We start from the raw sequence: 17,966 nt of genomic DNA, 5'->3' as shown, positions 1-17,966 counted from the left end.
TAGCTACATATTTATATAAATGTATTTATTTATAGAAAAAATTAATTAAAACATGTAATAAACGGTGTTTATTTTGTGATATTACTCATTACTCTGACCTTAATTTACGGCTCTTGTATTGAAGTTTGTGTCTCAGTGGGGAGTGGGTCACATATTGGCATTAGCACCTTACATATGCCTGGGTAGTATTAGCAATTCATAAGAAGCTGGCTTTCACCACTGAGTGGAAGTTGAACACAGACATAACTCACTCAGATGATCTCTAACAGCTGATATTGGGTTTATTTCAGTTCCTGATTAAATCAGTTTGGCTGAGATTAAAGTTAAGCTTCATAACTGGATAGTTTACTGAACAGATGGAGTTTGTGCTTCTGTCCTGCAGTGACTGTTGGTGCATAACTGCATGAAGCTTGTTACACAAACAGATCATATGAAATCTATGGATGTAGGATGATCACTAATAATGGCTGTGAATGAGACTAAAGTCGTTTTCTTTACATCTGAAGACAAAGTTAATAGTGGTCAGCAGCTCTCACTCCAGGATACACTGATGAATAAATCAGTCCAGTCTTTACTGCAGTCTTTCCAAATGATTTCACACTGATGCTCCTTTAATAGCATTTCATCGAACGCTGGAGCCTATCCCAGCTGTCATAGGGTGAAGGGGGGGGGGGGGGGGGGGGGGGGGTGTTACACCTGTATAGGTCACCAGTCTGTCACAGGGCTAACACACAGAGACAGACAACATTCACACCTGTGGGCAATTTAGGATCACCGGTTAACATAACCCCAGGCTCCCAAATAGCTGGGAGAAATTAAAATGCATCCCAAACAAAGGTTCAGGGGTCAGGAGGATATTTACAGTTTGTTTTCTCCTGTGACATAAAAGGTCAGAGGTCACATGTAAATCGTCAGGTACTGGGCAAACTGAAGCATCTCTGCTGCCACCTGCTGGCTGTTATCATGCAGTGTCTGATGCTTTTGTTCATTTACACACTGCATGCGTTCACTGGCCGCTTCATTAGGTACACCTCGCTGGTCCTGCCTGAACTCTTCATGGCACAGATTCAACCAGGAACTGGAAACATTCCTCAGAGGTTTTGGTCCATGTTAACATGACAGCATCACACAGCTGCTCATCATGATGTGACTCTTACGTTCCATCACATCTCAAAGGTGCTCTACTGAACTGAGATCAGTGACTGTGGGGGTCATTTGAGCGCAGTGAGCTCATTGTTATGGTCAAGAATCCAGTTTGAGGTCACTGAGCTTTCTGACATCATGAGCTGTCCTCATGGAAGCAGCCATCAGAACATGGGTACACTGGTGATTAAAGGGATGGACGTGGTCAACAATGGTCAAGTAGGTGAATCCAGTGACGCGGGGGTGCAGGTGACCCATCAGGAACAGCTGGTGGGGAGGCGACTGCATTTACCTGAAACCTGAGACGGGAAAGCTGGAAGTTTTCTCCAGCTCGACACGACTCAGCGGTTATCGACGAGTGAAAGACCGAGCTGCGACGTGGACCCTCTCCCTCAACCAATGAGAGACCAGAGACGCGGGCTGAAGCTGACCAATAATAAACCGGTGACATGGATAGGTGGCACATCTGCTCCTGGGCTCCAGGGATATCTTTAAGGTGCTAATTTTCCTCCTGCCCTGCAGAGCTCCCTGTCATGGAGCAACTTTCAAAAACAGCTTAAGGCCTTCTCTCAGAGCTAAGAAGAAGAATAAAAAGAAGAGGAGAGGCTAGTGTGTCTCATTGTTATGTAAAATCTTTATGATTATGTGGGACGTAATGGTGTCTCTTTCTGTCAGCGTCTCGCTGATATCCCAGAAGCCTTTGGCTTTGGCGATAAAGGACATTTTCCCACGCTGTCAGCTCTAGAGCTCATCTGTCACATGAAGGCCCTCATCCTCCCCTGCAGAGGTCACATTGAACCTGTGACCTCTGCTGGAAGGACTTAAATATGTGGTATGAGACGGTGAGAGGAGGGACATTTGATTTTAGTGAAGAGGTTTTGACTCTGTCTTATTTTATCCCAGAAGATCCTTTAAAAGCCTCACACTCATGATCCACAGGCCAAAAAAAATGCTGTAAAATATTATATAGTAATAGTTTTCACTTTAAATGATTCAATCTTTTAAAACTAGTTCAGCCTGAATATCAAATGTTCATATTTGGGGGATTTTAACCCTTTAAAGGCCAGAATGTTTGCATAGCTCCACTATTTTCTATAGAAAACATCCCATAATTTCCACGAACTACATTCCAAGGAGCGGAGTGTGGTGGTCCTGTGGCACCACTGCCTCACAGCAAGAAGGTCCTGGGTTTGAATCTGGCTGAGGCCTTCCTGTGTGGAATTTCCATGTTCTCCCTGTGTCCTCGTGGGTCTTCTCCAGGAACTCCAGCTTCCTCCCACAGTCCAAACATGTGGGTTTAGGATAAGGAAGGTTTATTTTTCCTCTTAATTCATTTTTCATCCCTTTACTTCATCCTCTGCTGAGCCACTCCTGAACCACGACACGTTTGCTCAATAGAAAAAGTGTTGGTCAGTGTGAAATGGATTATTGTGACTGGTCAGAATCATCTTATAGGAAGTTAATATTGCCACCCCCCCCCCAATACACACACACACACACACACACACACACACACACACACACACACACACACACACACACACACACACACACCTTTTCTTGTCATTTTTTTTTTAAGAAGTAAAAAACATTTTGGCTATCTTTTAATTTAAATATTTATTTTTGAATTAATTGAAAATAAAAATGTCATGGTAACTTCTGTGTAGAACAAACCTGATGACACAAACTCACAGAAACCAAATACGCAACTAAAAACAGACTCACAAAATACTGCCAGGAGTATTCAACTGTCTGCCTTCACTCACACATGAACCTGAGTAACATTCATTATTAATCCAGAGGGTTTAATATGATGTGGGCCACTCTTTGCAGCTATAACAGCTTCAGCTCTTCTGGGAAGTCTTTCCACAGGTTTAGGAGTGTTTATGGGAATTTCTGACCATTCTTCCAGAAACACATCTGTGAGGTCAGACACTGATGTTGGAGAGAAGGCCTGGCTCACAGTCTCTGCTCTAATCCATCCCAAAGGTGATCTATCAGGCTGAGGTCAGGACTCTGTGCAGGCCAGTCAAGTTCTTCCACAGTGGATCATACATGTCTTTATGGAGCTGCTTTATGCTCTGGTGTGCAGTCATGTTGGAACAGGAAGGGGTCATCCCCAAACTGTTCCCACAAAGCTGGGAGCATCAAATTGTCCCAAATGTCTTGGTATGGGTGAATCCTTTAGACAATATAGGATGTTAACAGAAGGAGAAAATGGGATTTGATGGAGTTCTTGCTTTTTATTATCTACAGTTAATTATTTTAATCCCTTGTTTGTTTCTTTGTTCGTCATAATTATTGTTAGTCTGGTGTAATAAGTAGAATTCTGCAGTGTTTGTGCGTCATTGTTTCACAGAAGAGCTTCATTAGGAAGTGATTAAAGCCAAATTGGCCAGTAGGTGGCGATTTTCATGAGACATCATGATCTTATTAGACTTTGTGCCTCTGTGGTTGTACAAGATTAATATACTGAGAAGAACACACAGAAATATACACAATCAACATTACAAGTCAGTGTCCTCAGGTGTGTGTGCAGCAGTCAGAGAGCAGCAGCTGGATTCCAGTGGTTGGACTGGTGGAGCTTCAGTGAGGAGTCGATGACGTCTGGCTCTGGTTTAAAGTCTGAACACACAAACACACACAGTTCAAACAACATGAGAAAAACAGGTTTCATACAGCAAAGTGACAGAATGAGGAGACGACACTGAACACATCAAACCAATCAGAGTTCAATAATATAAAGCTCATTCTTCCTGTAACACCTTTCAGGTAGAAACTGCTTCCTGCACGACTCATTAAGACTCACATCAGCTGACTCACACACCTCCCTGAACAACATCAAACTGCCATCAGTGAAACGCAGCACTTCCTCCACAGCTGACACATTAAAGGTCTTGCTGCTTTTGTTCATCAGTGAGTTTTAATGTGAAAGAACCTCAGCAGGAAGTGCTAGAGTCTGAGCAGAGTGGTGACTCTGCAGCTGTAAATATGAACATTAATCTCAGTTTATCATGTGAACTGTTGCAGCATTTAATCCCCTCTGATTCCTTTACCTGCTCTTTATGTCAATATCAGCTTTTCTGTGAGCGTTTAATAATCCTAACCCTTCATCACTGGCTGTGTGGCAGCCTGATTTCAGACTGTGGTGCTCCTTCATGGCTCCACCCTCTGAATCAGGATCAATAATCTATTAAAGTCACAGAAACAGAACTTTTACTTTGATATCTGAATCATATTTGCTGATTATGTTTTGTACTCAGCCTGTGTAAAATTATCAATTCAGATTTTTATTTGTGATCAATGATGTTGAAAGTTTGCAGTAACAGATGTGAACAGATGTTCCAGCTCTGCTGTAACTTTGAGGTCTGTTTGAGCATCAGTTTGTACTTCCTCAAGTTTTTCCTGGTTTTATTACTAATGCACTTCTTTATAGACTAGATTGCCAAAAGTGTTCACTCACCCATCCAGATCAGATGGTGTGGGGTGTTTTTCAGAGTTGGGCTCCTTAGTTCCAGTTAAAGGAACTCTTAATGCTTCAGCATTCCAAGATATTTGGGACAATTTGATGCTCCAACTTTGTGGGAACAGTTTGGGGATGGCCCCTTCCTGTTCCAACATGACTGCACAGCAGTGTTAAAGGGAACAGTTCAGCCTTTTAATTGAATAAAGAGCAACGTGTTACACCCCTCTGCACCCCCACTCTCTTTGCAGCTGCAGTGAGAGTTTCAGGAGCTGCTGTGGTTAATTGCTGTTTGTGGTTAATTGCACTGATGAGGTGTGGATGAAGGCATGCCTGAGGTCAGCTTTGCAGACTCTTCTGCTCTCTGGGTTGTTTTAGAGCTGCTTATCAAGTGCTGTAAAATAAAACCCAGATTTCTTCAAACTCTGGTGTCAGCCTCCACCTTATGTTGCAGCTTCTGAGTCAGGCTGTAACAAATGGGACGACACTGAAGTTCATGAGTGTGAAAGCAGACGAGTGAATGCTTTTGGCAGTTTAATGCATGTTAAAGGGAACAGTTTATACTGAGTAAAGAGCAGCTGTACCTCTGGGCCTCTTTGCTCTGATGCTTATTTGTCCTTAACTGCTGTTTTCTGTGCTCAGTGCTGAGGACACAGCAGCTGCATCACTCTCTGCACATTAAAACAAACAAAGGTAAAATTAAGTCACTGCAACACTGAGACCTGTGACACCTTTGAAACTTTATAAGTGACAGCAGTTTCAGCTCTGTGGTCATTTTGTTGTTTTGGAAAACAACACCAGTTAAATTTGGTCATTTGTGAAAACCACAAAGTAGCAAACAGACCCACACTTTGTCACACTGTGTACCTTCAGTTCAGTGGAAACAAGAGGAGGAAGTAGCTGCTGTGGTTTCACGTGCAGAGGCTCATTTTTCACTTTTCTAACTTTATGAAAATAGATTAATGTGACTGGTTTGAGCTGCTGTAGCTGTGGATCACCTTAGACCCATCAGTCAGATTTATAATCAGATAATAAATGATCATTTGTCATTGATTCCAACAAACCTCACAGCTATGAGCAGCAGGCTCTCGTCTGTTTCCCTGTTAAACACTTCCTGACTGCACTCCTGTACAAACACACCCTGATTACTTTTTCAAACTCTCACATTCATTAACAGCTCAAACTGCTGACAGGAACAAACACACAGAACATCTCACTGCAACATCTGACCTGAGGACCACAAACCCCTCAGTCAGCTCTGTTTCCTTTGAGCAGCAGCAGTCAGACTGTAGCTAACAGTGTCTCTTTGATACAGACTGAACTGGACTCACTCTGATCTGATCTCAGCACAGTGAAACACATACAGAGGACATCACTGCAGAGACACACACCTGCAGATGGTGATGCTGTTATTCTTACTAAGAATTCAGATTATTTGCAAACCAAGTTTGATCTTTGCTTTGAACATGAACATGAACCCATCAAACTCTACCTCTGCTTCCTCTGATTGGCTGCTGATGATTTGAGATTTTGATGTCATCTCTCCAACTTCTCCCCCATCAGCTGAAACAAACCACAATGAAGAACAAATTAATTTACATTTACACATCAAAATCATTTACAATAATTTTACTCTCAAAAACAAAGTCTGAAAGAGAAAAATCCAGAAGTCTGAGTCTCACCTTCAGGTTTCCTACAAACACGTCTCACCAGCTGAACCAGTAACACCAGCAGGACCCCGATACAGACTGATTTAAGAAACGACATTACAGAGAGAACAGGAGAGGAGAGTGATGGAGGAAGAGGGGTGGATGTAGGTGGAGGTGTGGATGTAGGTGGAGGTGTGGTGGTGTGTCTCTCTAAAATAAAGCAAACACAGTCAGTAAGTTATGGTCACATTGTGAATGTTGAAACCTGCAGAAACACGGACAGGTGAGTGTGTCACCTGTGACAGTGATCCAGCTGGATGGAGACTCTCCATGACCACTGATGTCACACTTGTAGAGGCCTTCATCAGACCTGGAAACATGCTGGATGGTCATGTGACCTGTAGGCTGCTTCCTGATGAGGGAGCCATCTTTATAGAAAGCAGCTGGGAGGTTGGAGGGAGTGGTCTTTGTTTGACAGAGCAGAGTGACGTCATCTCCCTCCATCACAGGGAGGACAGGACTCTGCAGGATCACTGATCCACCTCAACACAGAGACAAACTACAGCATTTCATCCATTTACACACAGCTTCATCAACACTAACTCCACACACTCAGCTTACCAGAGACTGTGAGGTTAACCATGTTACTGATGGCACCCTCTCTGGACTCACACCAGTAAACTCCACTGTCAGCGGTGTAGATGTAGCTGATGTTACATGAGGAACCAGCTGGTTTCCCCCACTCATCTCCACACTGAGTCCTCTGTCGTTTGCTTGTGTTTCTCCTCAGAGTCCATCCAGCAGAGCTGTCGTCCTCCTCACAGCTCAGAGACACAAAGTCTCCTTTAAAGAACTGAGAGCTGCTGGGACTCACAGTCAGACGAGCTGTGAGGGTTACAGTGAAAAAAGCATGATGATCATTTTCATTGTTGTCAAAACTAATATAATCCCAAATTCATGGAGAAAAAAGTGTTTCAAAACTCTAAACCTGAAATAACTTCAATGATTGTTTTTCTGTCAGATTAAATGTGACTGAACTTCAACACATGAGGATCCAGTCGTTTAAATTAGTGAAGCCTGACGTGTCAAAGTGCAGAACAAATGTGAGCAACAGCAGCCTGTTCTCCACAGTCATAATGGTGAGTTATTGTGCTCAACACCAACTGCTGAAAGCAAAGATCCCGACTGAAAGCATTGATGGTGAAAAAGCATTTAAAGGAGAGAAACAGACAGAAGAAGGTTACTGACCTTGGTCTGTGGTGCAGCTCAGCAGTGAGATCCGAACTAAAGAGAAATGGTGGATTGTGTTTGTGTTAATGCCAATGAAAACATTCATCAAGGCTCGCTTCATGCTTTGATTTCAAAATAAAAGTCAATGATGAAAAATGAGCTGCTGACTGCTGTGAGATCAGACTTCCATCCACAGACACTGATAGAACTGCTTACAGCACATTTCATTTACAACAACTTCAGTTATTATTAGAACACTGTTACTTTAAGCTGAGGAGGTTGGATTCAGATTATTAGTAATCAGGTCCAAAATATTTGAATATCTTTGTTTTTTGTGTTCTTAAATCAAAGCCATCAAAGTTCAAAGGCATTAATTCAACATCTTCACTGCTTCTTCCTCATATTTTAGAGCTAAATGTTGGTCCACTGCACAGTTAGTTTGATCTAAAAACACACAGAGTCTTTACTTACAGAGCACACGCTGCACACATGTTTCCTCCATTGTGCGTCTCACTGATGTGTTACAGACACAGGCCAAGTAGCCCCGCCCTCTTACTCTGTGCATGTGTTTGTCTTCTGTGCATGCTCTGATGGAGCAGGTGGAGCTTTTTGATGGTGTAACTGTAAAGTAAAATAGTTGCAGAGTTACAGCTACAAACCCTGTGATTTGATTTATTTCATTTTCTTGGCAGTGATGATGGAGCTTGTTTGGACCTTTAACCTTCTGTGACAGTAAAGGTCAGAGGTCAGATGTAAACATCATATGCTGGACAAATTGATGCTCCTCTGCTGCCACCTACTGGCTCTCATCATTCTGTGACTGATGCCTTTATACACAGTGCACACCCTCACTGGCCACTTTATTAGATACACCTCGCTGATACTGGTTGGGTCTCAGTTTGCCTTCAGAACTGTCTCAAAGCTTCACGGCACAAATTCAACAAAGTGCTCAAACCTTCCTCACAGATTTTGGTCCATACTGATTGTTGCTGCAGCTGCACATAAACTGTGTTTGATTTGATCCTCCATCATTCAGACATTTGTAACAAATATAATATTTGTTTAATACAGGACGCACAGCTAAAGTAAAAGTACAGCTTTTGATATCAAAATGATACCAAAATGTTTCTCTTGTGCTCACAGTAACGTTCATAGTTAAATATGCAGCAGCTTTTCTGAGACTTTCTGCTGTTAAACTGAGTGTAAAATGTAGAAAGTTTTGAGGTTCCTTCATCGTTTAAATCAGTTTTCTGTCCTCAGAGTCTGACTGAACTGACAGCTGCAGGTGACCCGTTCAGGTGTCTGCACTCAGTTGTTGTAACACCTTAATGTCACTAGATGGCAGCACGAGCTCGTGTTTTAGGCAATGTTTGAGCTTTTTATTGTTTGTGGATGCTGATGTTATGCAGGTCTATGATTAGCTGTGAACTGAACAGGCATTTATTCTATTTAATTAAAGTGACCACAAAGACTGATGATAGTTTAGGCATGAACATGTTTGGGTTCAAATCATTGTCCACAATAATAAAAATGCTGCAGCTACAAGAGCTGAAATATTCAGGTTTGAGCAGTTCCTGCTGCTGTGAGAGCAGAATTAAAATCATGCTTTAAAAACCCTGAAGCTGAAACCCTGAAAGGACCATCAGACAGACTCAGAGGACTGTAAGCAGAGCCTGACAGACGCCTGCACCTGAAACAAGATTCAGACTCAATAAAGGAGCAGCAGGAGCACCACCATCACCACTAACCTGATGCTAAATGCAGCACTCACATGTCTCACTGAATCTAATTAAAGAGCAGAGTGATTCCAGATTACACAGTAAAGTACTGCTTACTTCCAGATGACATCATGTTTTCACAATAAAAGCACGAGTTACAGTTGTATTAAGGGCTTTGGTGGTCATTTTTGGTATTGCAGTAAAAATAAAATTCCCAGTTTATGGAATATTAAGGTGGCCACTAGAGGGCACTTTAATATAAACAAATGTGAATACATTTATGGGAAATTAGACATTTCTATTAGGTATTAAAAATGTCCCATTATCTGGAAAAACAACTAACAAAGAACTTTTGTTAAAATAAAAGTTCAAACTGTATTTTATCCATGCAGCAAATGCAAGAATAAAAAAGGATGACTCTCATTTACAATAACTTCCTGCTTTGTTTGTAGTTATGTTTATACTTATCTGTTCACACAGAAACCGAATGACTTCAGATTGTATAATTTTCATCGCAGACAAATATCACATTCATAAAGTCTCATTTCCTTCAAAGCTCTGCTGGAGTATATTAATAAAGTTTTTTTTGTTTGTTTTTCTCTTTCGGAAACATGACTTGTGTAAGTGAGCAGTTGTCATGGTAGCATAAACTGACCCAACTGTGGTGCCTAGAACTGCACAAGATCATCAGGAACCTCAGAGCCTGGTGCATTCTGTCTGGTCTGTAGTCTGTGACGTACTCTGCATGGATGACATCAAGCTGTGTGCTGGGAGTGAACGAGGCATCGATTCACCGATCTACACCACACGGATCTACAGCAGTGACAGTGGAATGTCATTCAGACTGGAGAAGAGTAGTCGGATGGAAAAGAGAGGGAAGGTAGTCAGAACAGTGGACAGTAACAAGTATCCCACAGGCAAATGGGAACCATGAAGAGGCCGCTAGGAAAGCTGCAGCCTCCAAGTACCTGCAGAGAGTAAGGCAAGTCCTGAAGAGTCAGCTGAATGGGAAGAACAAGATCCAGGCTATCAACATCTTCACCCTGCCAGTGGTCAGATACCCTGCTGGGATAATAAGTTGGCCAAAGGAGAAGATGGAAGCCACTGATGTTAAGATAAGAAAGCTCCTTACCATGCATGGAGGGTTTCACCCCAAATCCAGCACCCTGAGACTGTACGCTAAGCAGAAGGAAGGTGGCCGAGGACTAGTGAGTGTCAGAACCACTGTCCTAGATGAAACAATGAAGATCAAGGAATACATCAGGAAGATGGCCACAAAGGATCATGTGCTTAGTGAGAACCTCAGGCAGCAGAAACCAAAGAAAGAAGAGGAGGAAGAACAGGAACCATCACGGAAGGACAGGCCTCTGCACAGCATGTACCACCAGCACATAGAAGAAGTTGTTGACATAGAGAAATCCTACCAATGGCTGGACAAGGCTGTACTGACAGACAGCACAGAGGCACTAATCACGGCCGCACAAGAGCAAGCTCTAAGTACGAGATCAATAGAGGCTGGGGTCTACCACACCAGGCAAGACCCCAGGTGCACGCTGTGCAGAGATGCCCCTGAGACAATCCTGCACATAACAGCAGGGTGCAAGATGCTAACAGGCAGGGCATACATGGAACGCCATAACCAAGGGGCTGGTATAGTATACAGCAGTGTTTCCCAAAGTGTGGGACGCAGGCTCCTGGTGTGGCACAAAGGTACTGCTGGGGTCTGCTGTAAAAATAATTACTCACATGCATAGCTACATATTTATATAAATGTATTTATTTATAGAAAAAATTAATTAAAACATGTAATAAACGGTGTTTATTTTGTGATATTACTCATTACTCTGACCTTAATTTACGGCTCTTGTATTGAAGTTTGTGTCTCAGTGGGGAGTGGGTCACATATTGGCATTAGCACCTTACATATGCCTGGGTAGTATTAGCAATTCATAAGAAGCTGGCTTTCACCACTGAGTGGAAGTTGAACACAGACATAACTCACTCAGATGATCTCTAACAGCTGATATTGGGTTTATTTCAGTTCCTGATTAAATCAGTTTGGCTGAGATTAAAGTTAAGCTTCATAACTGGATAGTTTACTGAACAGATGGAGTTTGTGCTTCTGTCCTGCAGTGACTGTTGGTGCATAACTGCATGAAGCTTGTTACACAAACAGATCATATGAAATCTATGGATGTAGGATGATCACTAATAATGGCTGTGAATGAGACTAAAGTCGTTTTCTTTACATCTGAAGACAAAGTTAATAGTGGTCAGCAGCTCTCACTCCAGGATACACTGATGAATAAATCAGTCCAGTCTTTACTGCAGTCTTTCCAAATGATTTCACATTGATGCTCCTTTAATAGCATTTCATCGAACGCTGGAGCCTATCCCAGCTGTCATAGGGTGAAGGGGGGGGGGGGGGGGGGGGGGGGTTACACCTGTATAGGTCACCAGTCTGTCACAGGGCTAACACACAGAGACAGACAACATTCACACCTGTGGGCAATTTAGGATCACCGGTTAACATAACCCCAGGCTCCCAAATAGCTGGGAGAAATTAAAATGCATCCCAAACAAAGGTTCAGGGGTCAGGAGGATATTTACAGTTTGTTTTCTCCTGTGACATAAAAGGTCAGAGGTCACATGTAAATCGTCAGGTACTGGGCAAACTGAAGCATCTCTGCTGCCACCTGCTGGCTGTTATCATGCAGTGTCTGATGCTTTTGTTCATTTACACACTGCATGCGTTCACTGGCCGCTTCATTAGGTACACCTCGCTGGTCCTGCCTGAACTCTTCATGGCACAGATTCAACCAGGAACTGGAAACATTCCTCAGAGGTTTTGGTCCATGTTAACATGACAGCATCACACAGCTGCTCATCATGATGTGACTCTTACGTTCCATCACATCTCAAAGGTGCTCTACTGAACTGAGATCAGTGACTGTGGGGGTCATTTGAGTGCAGTGAGCTCATTGTTATGGTCAAGAATCCAGTTTGAGGTCACTGAGCTTTCTGACATCATGAGCTGTCCTCATGGAAGCAGCCATCAGCACATGGGTACACTGGTGATTAAAGGGATGGACGTGGTCAACAATGGTCAAGTAGGTGAATCCAGTGACGCGGGGGTGCAGGTGACCCATCAGGAACAGCTGGTGGGGAGGCGACTGCATTTACCTGAAACCTGAGACGGGAAAGCTGGAAGTTTTCTCCAGCTCGACACGACTCAGCGGTTATCGACGAGTGAAAGACCGAGCTGCGACGTGGACCCTCTCCCTCAACCAATGAGAGACCAGAGACGCGGGCTGAAGCTGACCAATAATAAACCGGTGACATGGATAGGTGGCACATCTGCTCCTGGGCTCCAGGGATATCTTTAAGGTGCTAATTTTCCTCCTGCCCTGCAGAGCTCCCTGTCATGGAGCAACTTTCAAAAACAGCTTAAGGCCTTCTCTCAGAGCTAAGAAGAAGAATAAAAAGAAGAGGAGAGGCTAGTGTGTCTCATTGTTATGTAAAATCTTTATGATTATGTGGGACGTAATGGTGTCTCTTTCTGTCAGCGTCTCGCTGATATCCCAGAAGCCTTTGGCTTTGGCGATAAAGGACATTTTCCCACGCTGTCAGCTCTAGAGCTCATCTGTCACATGAAGGCCCTCATCCTCCCCTGCAGAGGTCACATTGAACCTGTGACCTCTGCTGGAAGGACTTAAATATGTGGTATGAGACGGTGAGAGGAGGGACATTTGATTTTAGTGAAGAGGTTTTGACTCTGTCTTATTTTATCCCAGAAGATCCTTTAAAAGCCTCACACTCATGATCCACAGGCCAAAAAAATGCTGTAAAATATTATATAGTAATAGTTTTCACTTTAAATGATTCAATCTTTTAAAACTAGTTCAGCCTGAATATCAAATGTTCATATTTGGGGGATTTTAACCCTTTAAAGGCCAGAATGTTTGCATAGCTCCACTATTTTCTATAGAAAACATCCCATAATTTCCACGAACTACATTCCAAGGAGCGGAGTGTGGTGGTCCTGTGGCACCACTGCCTCACAGCAAGAAGGTCCTGGGTTTGAATCTGGCTGAGGCCTTCCTGTGTGGAATTTCCATGTTCTCCCTGTGTCCTCGTGGGTCTTCTCCAGGAACTCCAGCTTCCTCCCACAGTCCAAACATGTGGGTTTAGGATAAGGAAGGTTTATTTTTCCTCTTAATTCATTTTTCATCCCTTTACTTCATCCTCTGCTGAGCCACTCCTGAACCACGACACGTTTGCTCAATAGAAAAAGTGTTGGTCAGTGTGAAATGGATTATTGTGACTGGTCAGAATCATCTTATAGGAAGTTAATATTGCCACCCCCCCCCCAATACACACACACACACACACACACACACACACACACACACACACACACACACACACACACACACACCTTTTTCTTGTCATTTTTTTTTTAAGAAGTAAAAAACATTTTGGCTATCTTTTAATTTAAATATTTATTTTTGAATTAATTGAAAATAAAAATGTCATGGTAACTTCTGTGTAGAACAAACCTGATGACACAAACTCACAGAAACCAAATACGCAACTAAAACAGACTCACAAAATACTGCCAGGAGTATTCAACTGTCTGCCTTCACTCACACATGAACCTGAGTAACATTCATTATTAATCCAGAGGGTTTAATATGGTGTGGGCCACTCTTTGCAGCTATAACAGCTTCAGCTCTTCTGGGAAGTCTTTCCACAGGTTTAGGAGTGTTTATGGGAATTTCTGACCATTCTTCCAGAAACACATCTGTGAGGTCAGACACTGATGTTGGAGAGAAGGCCTGGCTCACAGTCTCTGCTCTAATCCATCCCAAAGGTGATCTATCAGGCTGAGGTCAGGACTCTGTGCAGGCCAGTCAAGTTCTTCCACAGTGGATCATACATGTCTTTATGGAGCTGCTTTATGCTCTGGTGTGCAGTCATGTTGGAACAGGAAGGGGTCATCCCCAAACTGTTCCCACAAAGCTGGGAGCATCAAATTGTCCCAAATGTCTTGGTATGGGTGAATCCTTTAGACAATATAGGATGTTAACAGAAGGAGAAAATGGGATTTGATGGAGTTCTTGCTTTTTATTATCTACAGTTAATTATTTTAATCCCTTGTTTGTTTCTTTGTTCGTCATAATTATTGTTAGTCTGGTGTAATAAGTAGAATTCTGCAGTGTTTGTGCGTCATTGTTTCACAGAAGAGCTTCATTAGGAAGTGATTAAAGCCAAATTGGCCAGTAGGTGGCGATTTTCATGAGACATCATGATCTTATTAGACTTTTGTGCCTCTGTGGTTGTACAAGATTAATATACTGAGAAGAACACACAGAAATATACACAATCAACATTACAAGTCAGTGTCCTCAGGTGTGTGTGCAGCAGTCAGAGAGCAGCAGCTGGATTCCAGTGGTTGGACTGGTGGAGCTTCAGTGAGGAGTCGATGACGTCTGGCTCTGGTTTAAAGTCTGAACACACAAACACACACAGTTCCAACAACATGAGAAAAACAGGTTTCATACAGCAAAGTGACAGAATGAGGAGACGACACTGAACACATCAAACCAATCAGAGTTCAATAATATAAAGCTCATTCTTCCTGTAACACCTTTCAGGTAGAAACTGCTTCCTGCACGACTCATTAAGACTCACATCAGCTGACTCACACACCTCCCTGAACAACATCAAACTGCCATCAGTGAAACGCAGCACTTCCTCCACAGCTGACACATTAAAGGTCTTGCTGCTTTTGTTCATCAGTGAGTTTTAATGTGAAAGAACCTCAGCAGGAAGTGCTAGAGTCTGAGCAGAGTGGTGACTCTGCAGCTGTAAATATGAACATTAATCTCAGTTTATCATGTGAACTGTTGCAGCATTTAATCCCCTCTGATTCCTTTACCTGCTCTTTATGTCAATATCAGCTTTTCTGTGAGCGTTTAATAATCCTAACCCTTCATCACTGGCTGTGTGGCAGCCTGATTTTAGACTGTGGTGCTCCTTCATGGCTCCACCCTCTGAATCAGGATCAATAATCTATTAAAGTCACAGAAACAGAACTTTTACTTTGATATCTGAATCATATTTGCTGATTATGTTTTTGTACTCAGCCTGTGTAAAATTATCAATTCAGATTTTTATTTGTGATCAATGATGTTGAAAGTTTGCAGTAACAGATGTGAACAGATGTTCCAGCTCTGCTGTAACTTTGAGGTCTGTTTGAGCATCAGGTTTGTACTTCCTCAAGTTTTTCCTGGTTTTATTACTAATGCACTTCTTTATACACTAGATTGCCAAAAGTGTTCACTCACCCATCCAGATCAGATGGTGTGGGGGTGTTTTTCAGGAGTTGGGCTCCTTAGTTCCAGTTAAAGGAACTCTTAATGCTTCAGCATTCCAAGATATTTGGGACAATTTGATGCTCCAACTTTGTGGGAACAGTTTGGGGATGGCCCCTTCCTGTTCCAACATGACTGCACAGCAGTGTTAAAGGGAACAGTTCAGCCTTTTAATTGAATAAAGAGCAACGTGTTACACCCCTCTGCACCCCCACTCTCTTTGCAGCTGCAGTGAGAGTTTCAGGAGCTGCTGTGGTTAATTGCTGTTTGTGGTTAATTGCACTGATGAGGTGTGGATGAAGGCATGCCTGAGGTCAGCTTTGCAGACTCTTCTGCTCTCTGGGTTGTTTTAGAGCTGCTTATCAAGTGCTGTAAAATCAAACCCAGATTTCTTCAAACTCTGGTGTCAGCCTCCACCTTATGTTGCAGCTTCTGAGTCAGGCTGTAACAAATGGGACGACACTGAAGTTCATGAGTGTGAAAGCAGACGAGTGAATGCTTTTGTCAGTTTAATGCATGTTAAAGGGAACAGTTTATACTGAGTAAAGAGCAGCTGTACCTCTGGGCCTCTTTGCTCTGATGCTTATTTGTCCTTAACTGATGTTTTCTGTGCTCAGTGCTGAGGACACAGCAGCTGCATCACTCTCTGCACATTAAAACAAACAAAGGTAAAATTAAGTCACTGCAACACTGAGACCTGTGACACCTTTGAAACTTTATAAGTGACAGCAGTTTCAGCTCTGTGGTCATTTTGTTGTTTTGGAAAACAACACCAGTTAAATTTGGTCATTTGTGAAAACCACAAAGTAGCAAACAGACCCACACTTTGTCACACTGTGTACCTTCAGTTCAGTGGAAACAAGAGGAGGAAGTAGCTGCTGTGGTTTCACATGCAGAGGCTCATTTTTCACTTTTCTAACTTTATGAAAATAGATTAATGTGACTGGTTTGAGCTGCTGTAGCTGTGGATCACCTTAGACCCATCAGTCAGATTTATAATCAGATAATAAATGATCATTTGTCATTGATTCCAACAAACCTCACAGCTATGAGCAGCAGGCTCTCGTCTGTTTCCCTGTTAAACACTTCCTGACTGCGCTCCTGTACAATCACTCCCTGATTACTTTTTCAAACTCTCACATTCATTAACAGCTCAAACTGCTGACAGGAACAAACACACAGAACATCTCACTGCAACATCTGACCTGAGGACCACAAACCCCTCAGTCAGCTCTGTTTCCTTTGAGCAGCAGCAGTCAGACTGTAGCTAACAGTGTCTCTTTGATACAGACTGAACTGGACTCACTCTGATCTGATCTCAGCACAGTGAAACACATACAGAGGACATCACTGCAGAGACACACACCTGCAGATGGTGATGCTGTTATTCTTACTAAGAATTCAGATTATTTGCAAACCAAGTTTGATCTTTGCTTTGAACATGAACATGAACCCATCAAACTCTACCTCTGCTTCCTCTGATTGGCTGCTGATGATTTGAGATTTTGATGTCATCTCTCCAACTTCTCCCCCATCAGCTGAAACAAACCAGAATGAAGAACAAATTAATTTACATTTACACATCAAAATCATTTACAATAATTTTACTCTCAAAAACAAAGTCTGAAAGAGAAAAATCCAGAAGTCTGAGTCTCACCTTCAGGTTTCCTACAAACACGTCTCACCAGCTGAACCAGTAACACCAGCAGGACCCCGATACAGACTGATTTAAGAAACGACATTACAGAGAGAACAGGAGAGGAGAGTGATGGAGGAAGAGGGGTGGATGTAGGTGGAGGTGTGGATGTAGGTGGAGGTGTGGTGGTGTGTCTCTCTAAAATAAAGCAAACACAGTCATTAAGTTATGGTCACATTGTGAATGTTTAAACCTGCAGAAACACAGACAGGTGAGTGTGTCACCTGTGACAGTGATCCAGCTGGATGGAGACTCTCCATGACCGCTGATGTCACACTTGTAGAGGCCTTCATCAGACTGGAAACATGCTGGATGGTCATGTGACCTGTAGGCTGCTTCCTGATGAGGGAGCCATCTTTATAGAAAGCAGCTGGGAGGTTGGAGGGAGTGGTCTTTGTTTGACAGAGCAGAGTGACGTCATCTCCCTCCATCACAGGGAGGACAGGACTCTGCAGGATCACTGATCCACCTCAACACAGAGACAAACTACAGCATTTCATCCATTTACACACAGCTTCATCAACACTAACTCCACACACTCAGCTTACCAGAGACTGTGAGGTTAACCATGTTACTGATGGCACCCTCTCTGGACTCACACCAGTAAACTCCACTGTCTGATGTGTAGATGTAGCTGATGTTACAGGAAGAACCAGCTGGTTTTCCAAACCCAGACTCTCCACACTGAGT

The 17,966-nt window shown here is 42.8% G+C and overlaps 1 protein-coding gene across 1 annotated transcript; it reads right to left on the bottom strand.

The window, feature by feature from the left end:
- Positions 1-3,698: 3,698 nt before the first annotated feature.
- On the bottom strand, positions 3,699-9,389 carry LOC115776617 (low affinity immunoglobulin gamma Fc region receptor II-like). The gene is made up of 6 exons (XM_030724342.1): positions 9,363-9,389; positions 6,877-7,072; positions 6,552-6,797; positions 6,289-6,465; positions 6,099-6,169; positions 3,699-3,768 (listed from the first exon to the last, which is right to left on the bottom strand). The coding sequence occupies exons 1-6, from the start codon at positions 9,387-9,389 to the stop codon at positions 3,730-3,732; spliced, it is 756 nt and encodes a 251-aa protein (XP_030580202.1). The 3' UTR covers positions 3,699-3,729.
- Positions 9,390-17,966: the final 8,577 nt, after the last annotated feature.

This window comes from Archocentrus centrarchus, unplaced genomic scaffold (assembly GCF_007364275.1).
Source record: "Archocentrus centrarchus isolate MPI-CPG fArcCen1 unplaced genomic scaffold, fArcCen1 scaffold_35_ctg1, whole genome shotgun sequence".
NCBI classification, from domain to species: Eukaryota; Metazoa; Chordata; class Actinopteri; order Cichliformes; family Cichlidae; genus Archocentrus; species Archocentrus centrarchus.
The sequence above is the reverse complement of the archived record's forward strand: the minus strand, read 5'-3'. Positions and strand labels throughout refer to the sequence as shown.

Bases quoted from the DNA above. Each gene is read 5' to 3' on its own strand.
- LOC115776617 (XM_030724342.1), bottom strand. From the start codon at position 9,389: ATGACCACCAAAGCCCTTAATACAACT. The intron at 6,798-6,876 runs GTAAGCTGAGTG...CTCTGTGTTGAG, and splicing joins GGTTAACCTCACAGTCTCTG to GTGGATCAGTGATCCTGCAG. The intron at 6,466-6,551 runs GTGACACACTCA...GCTTTATTTTAG, and splicing joins CAGCTGGATCACTGTCACAG to AGAGACACACCACCACACCT.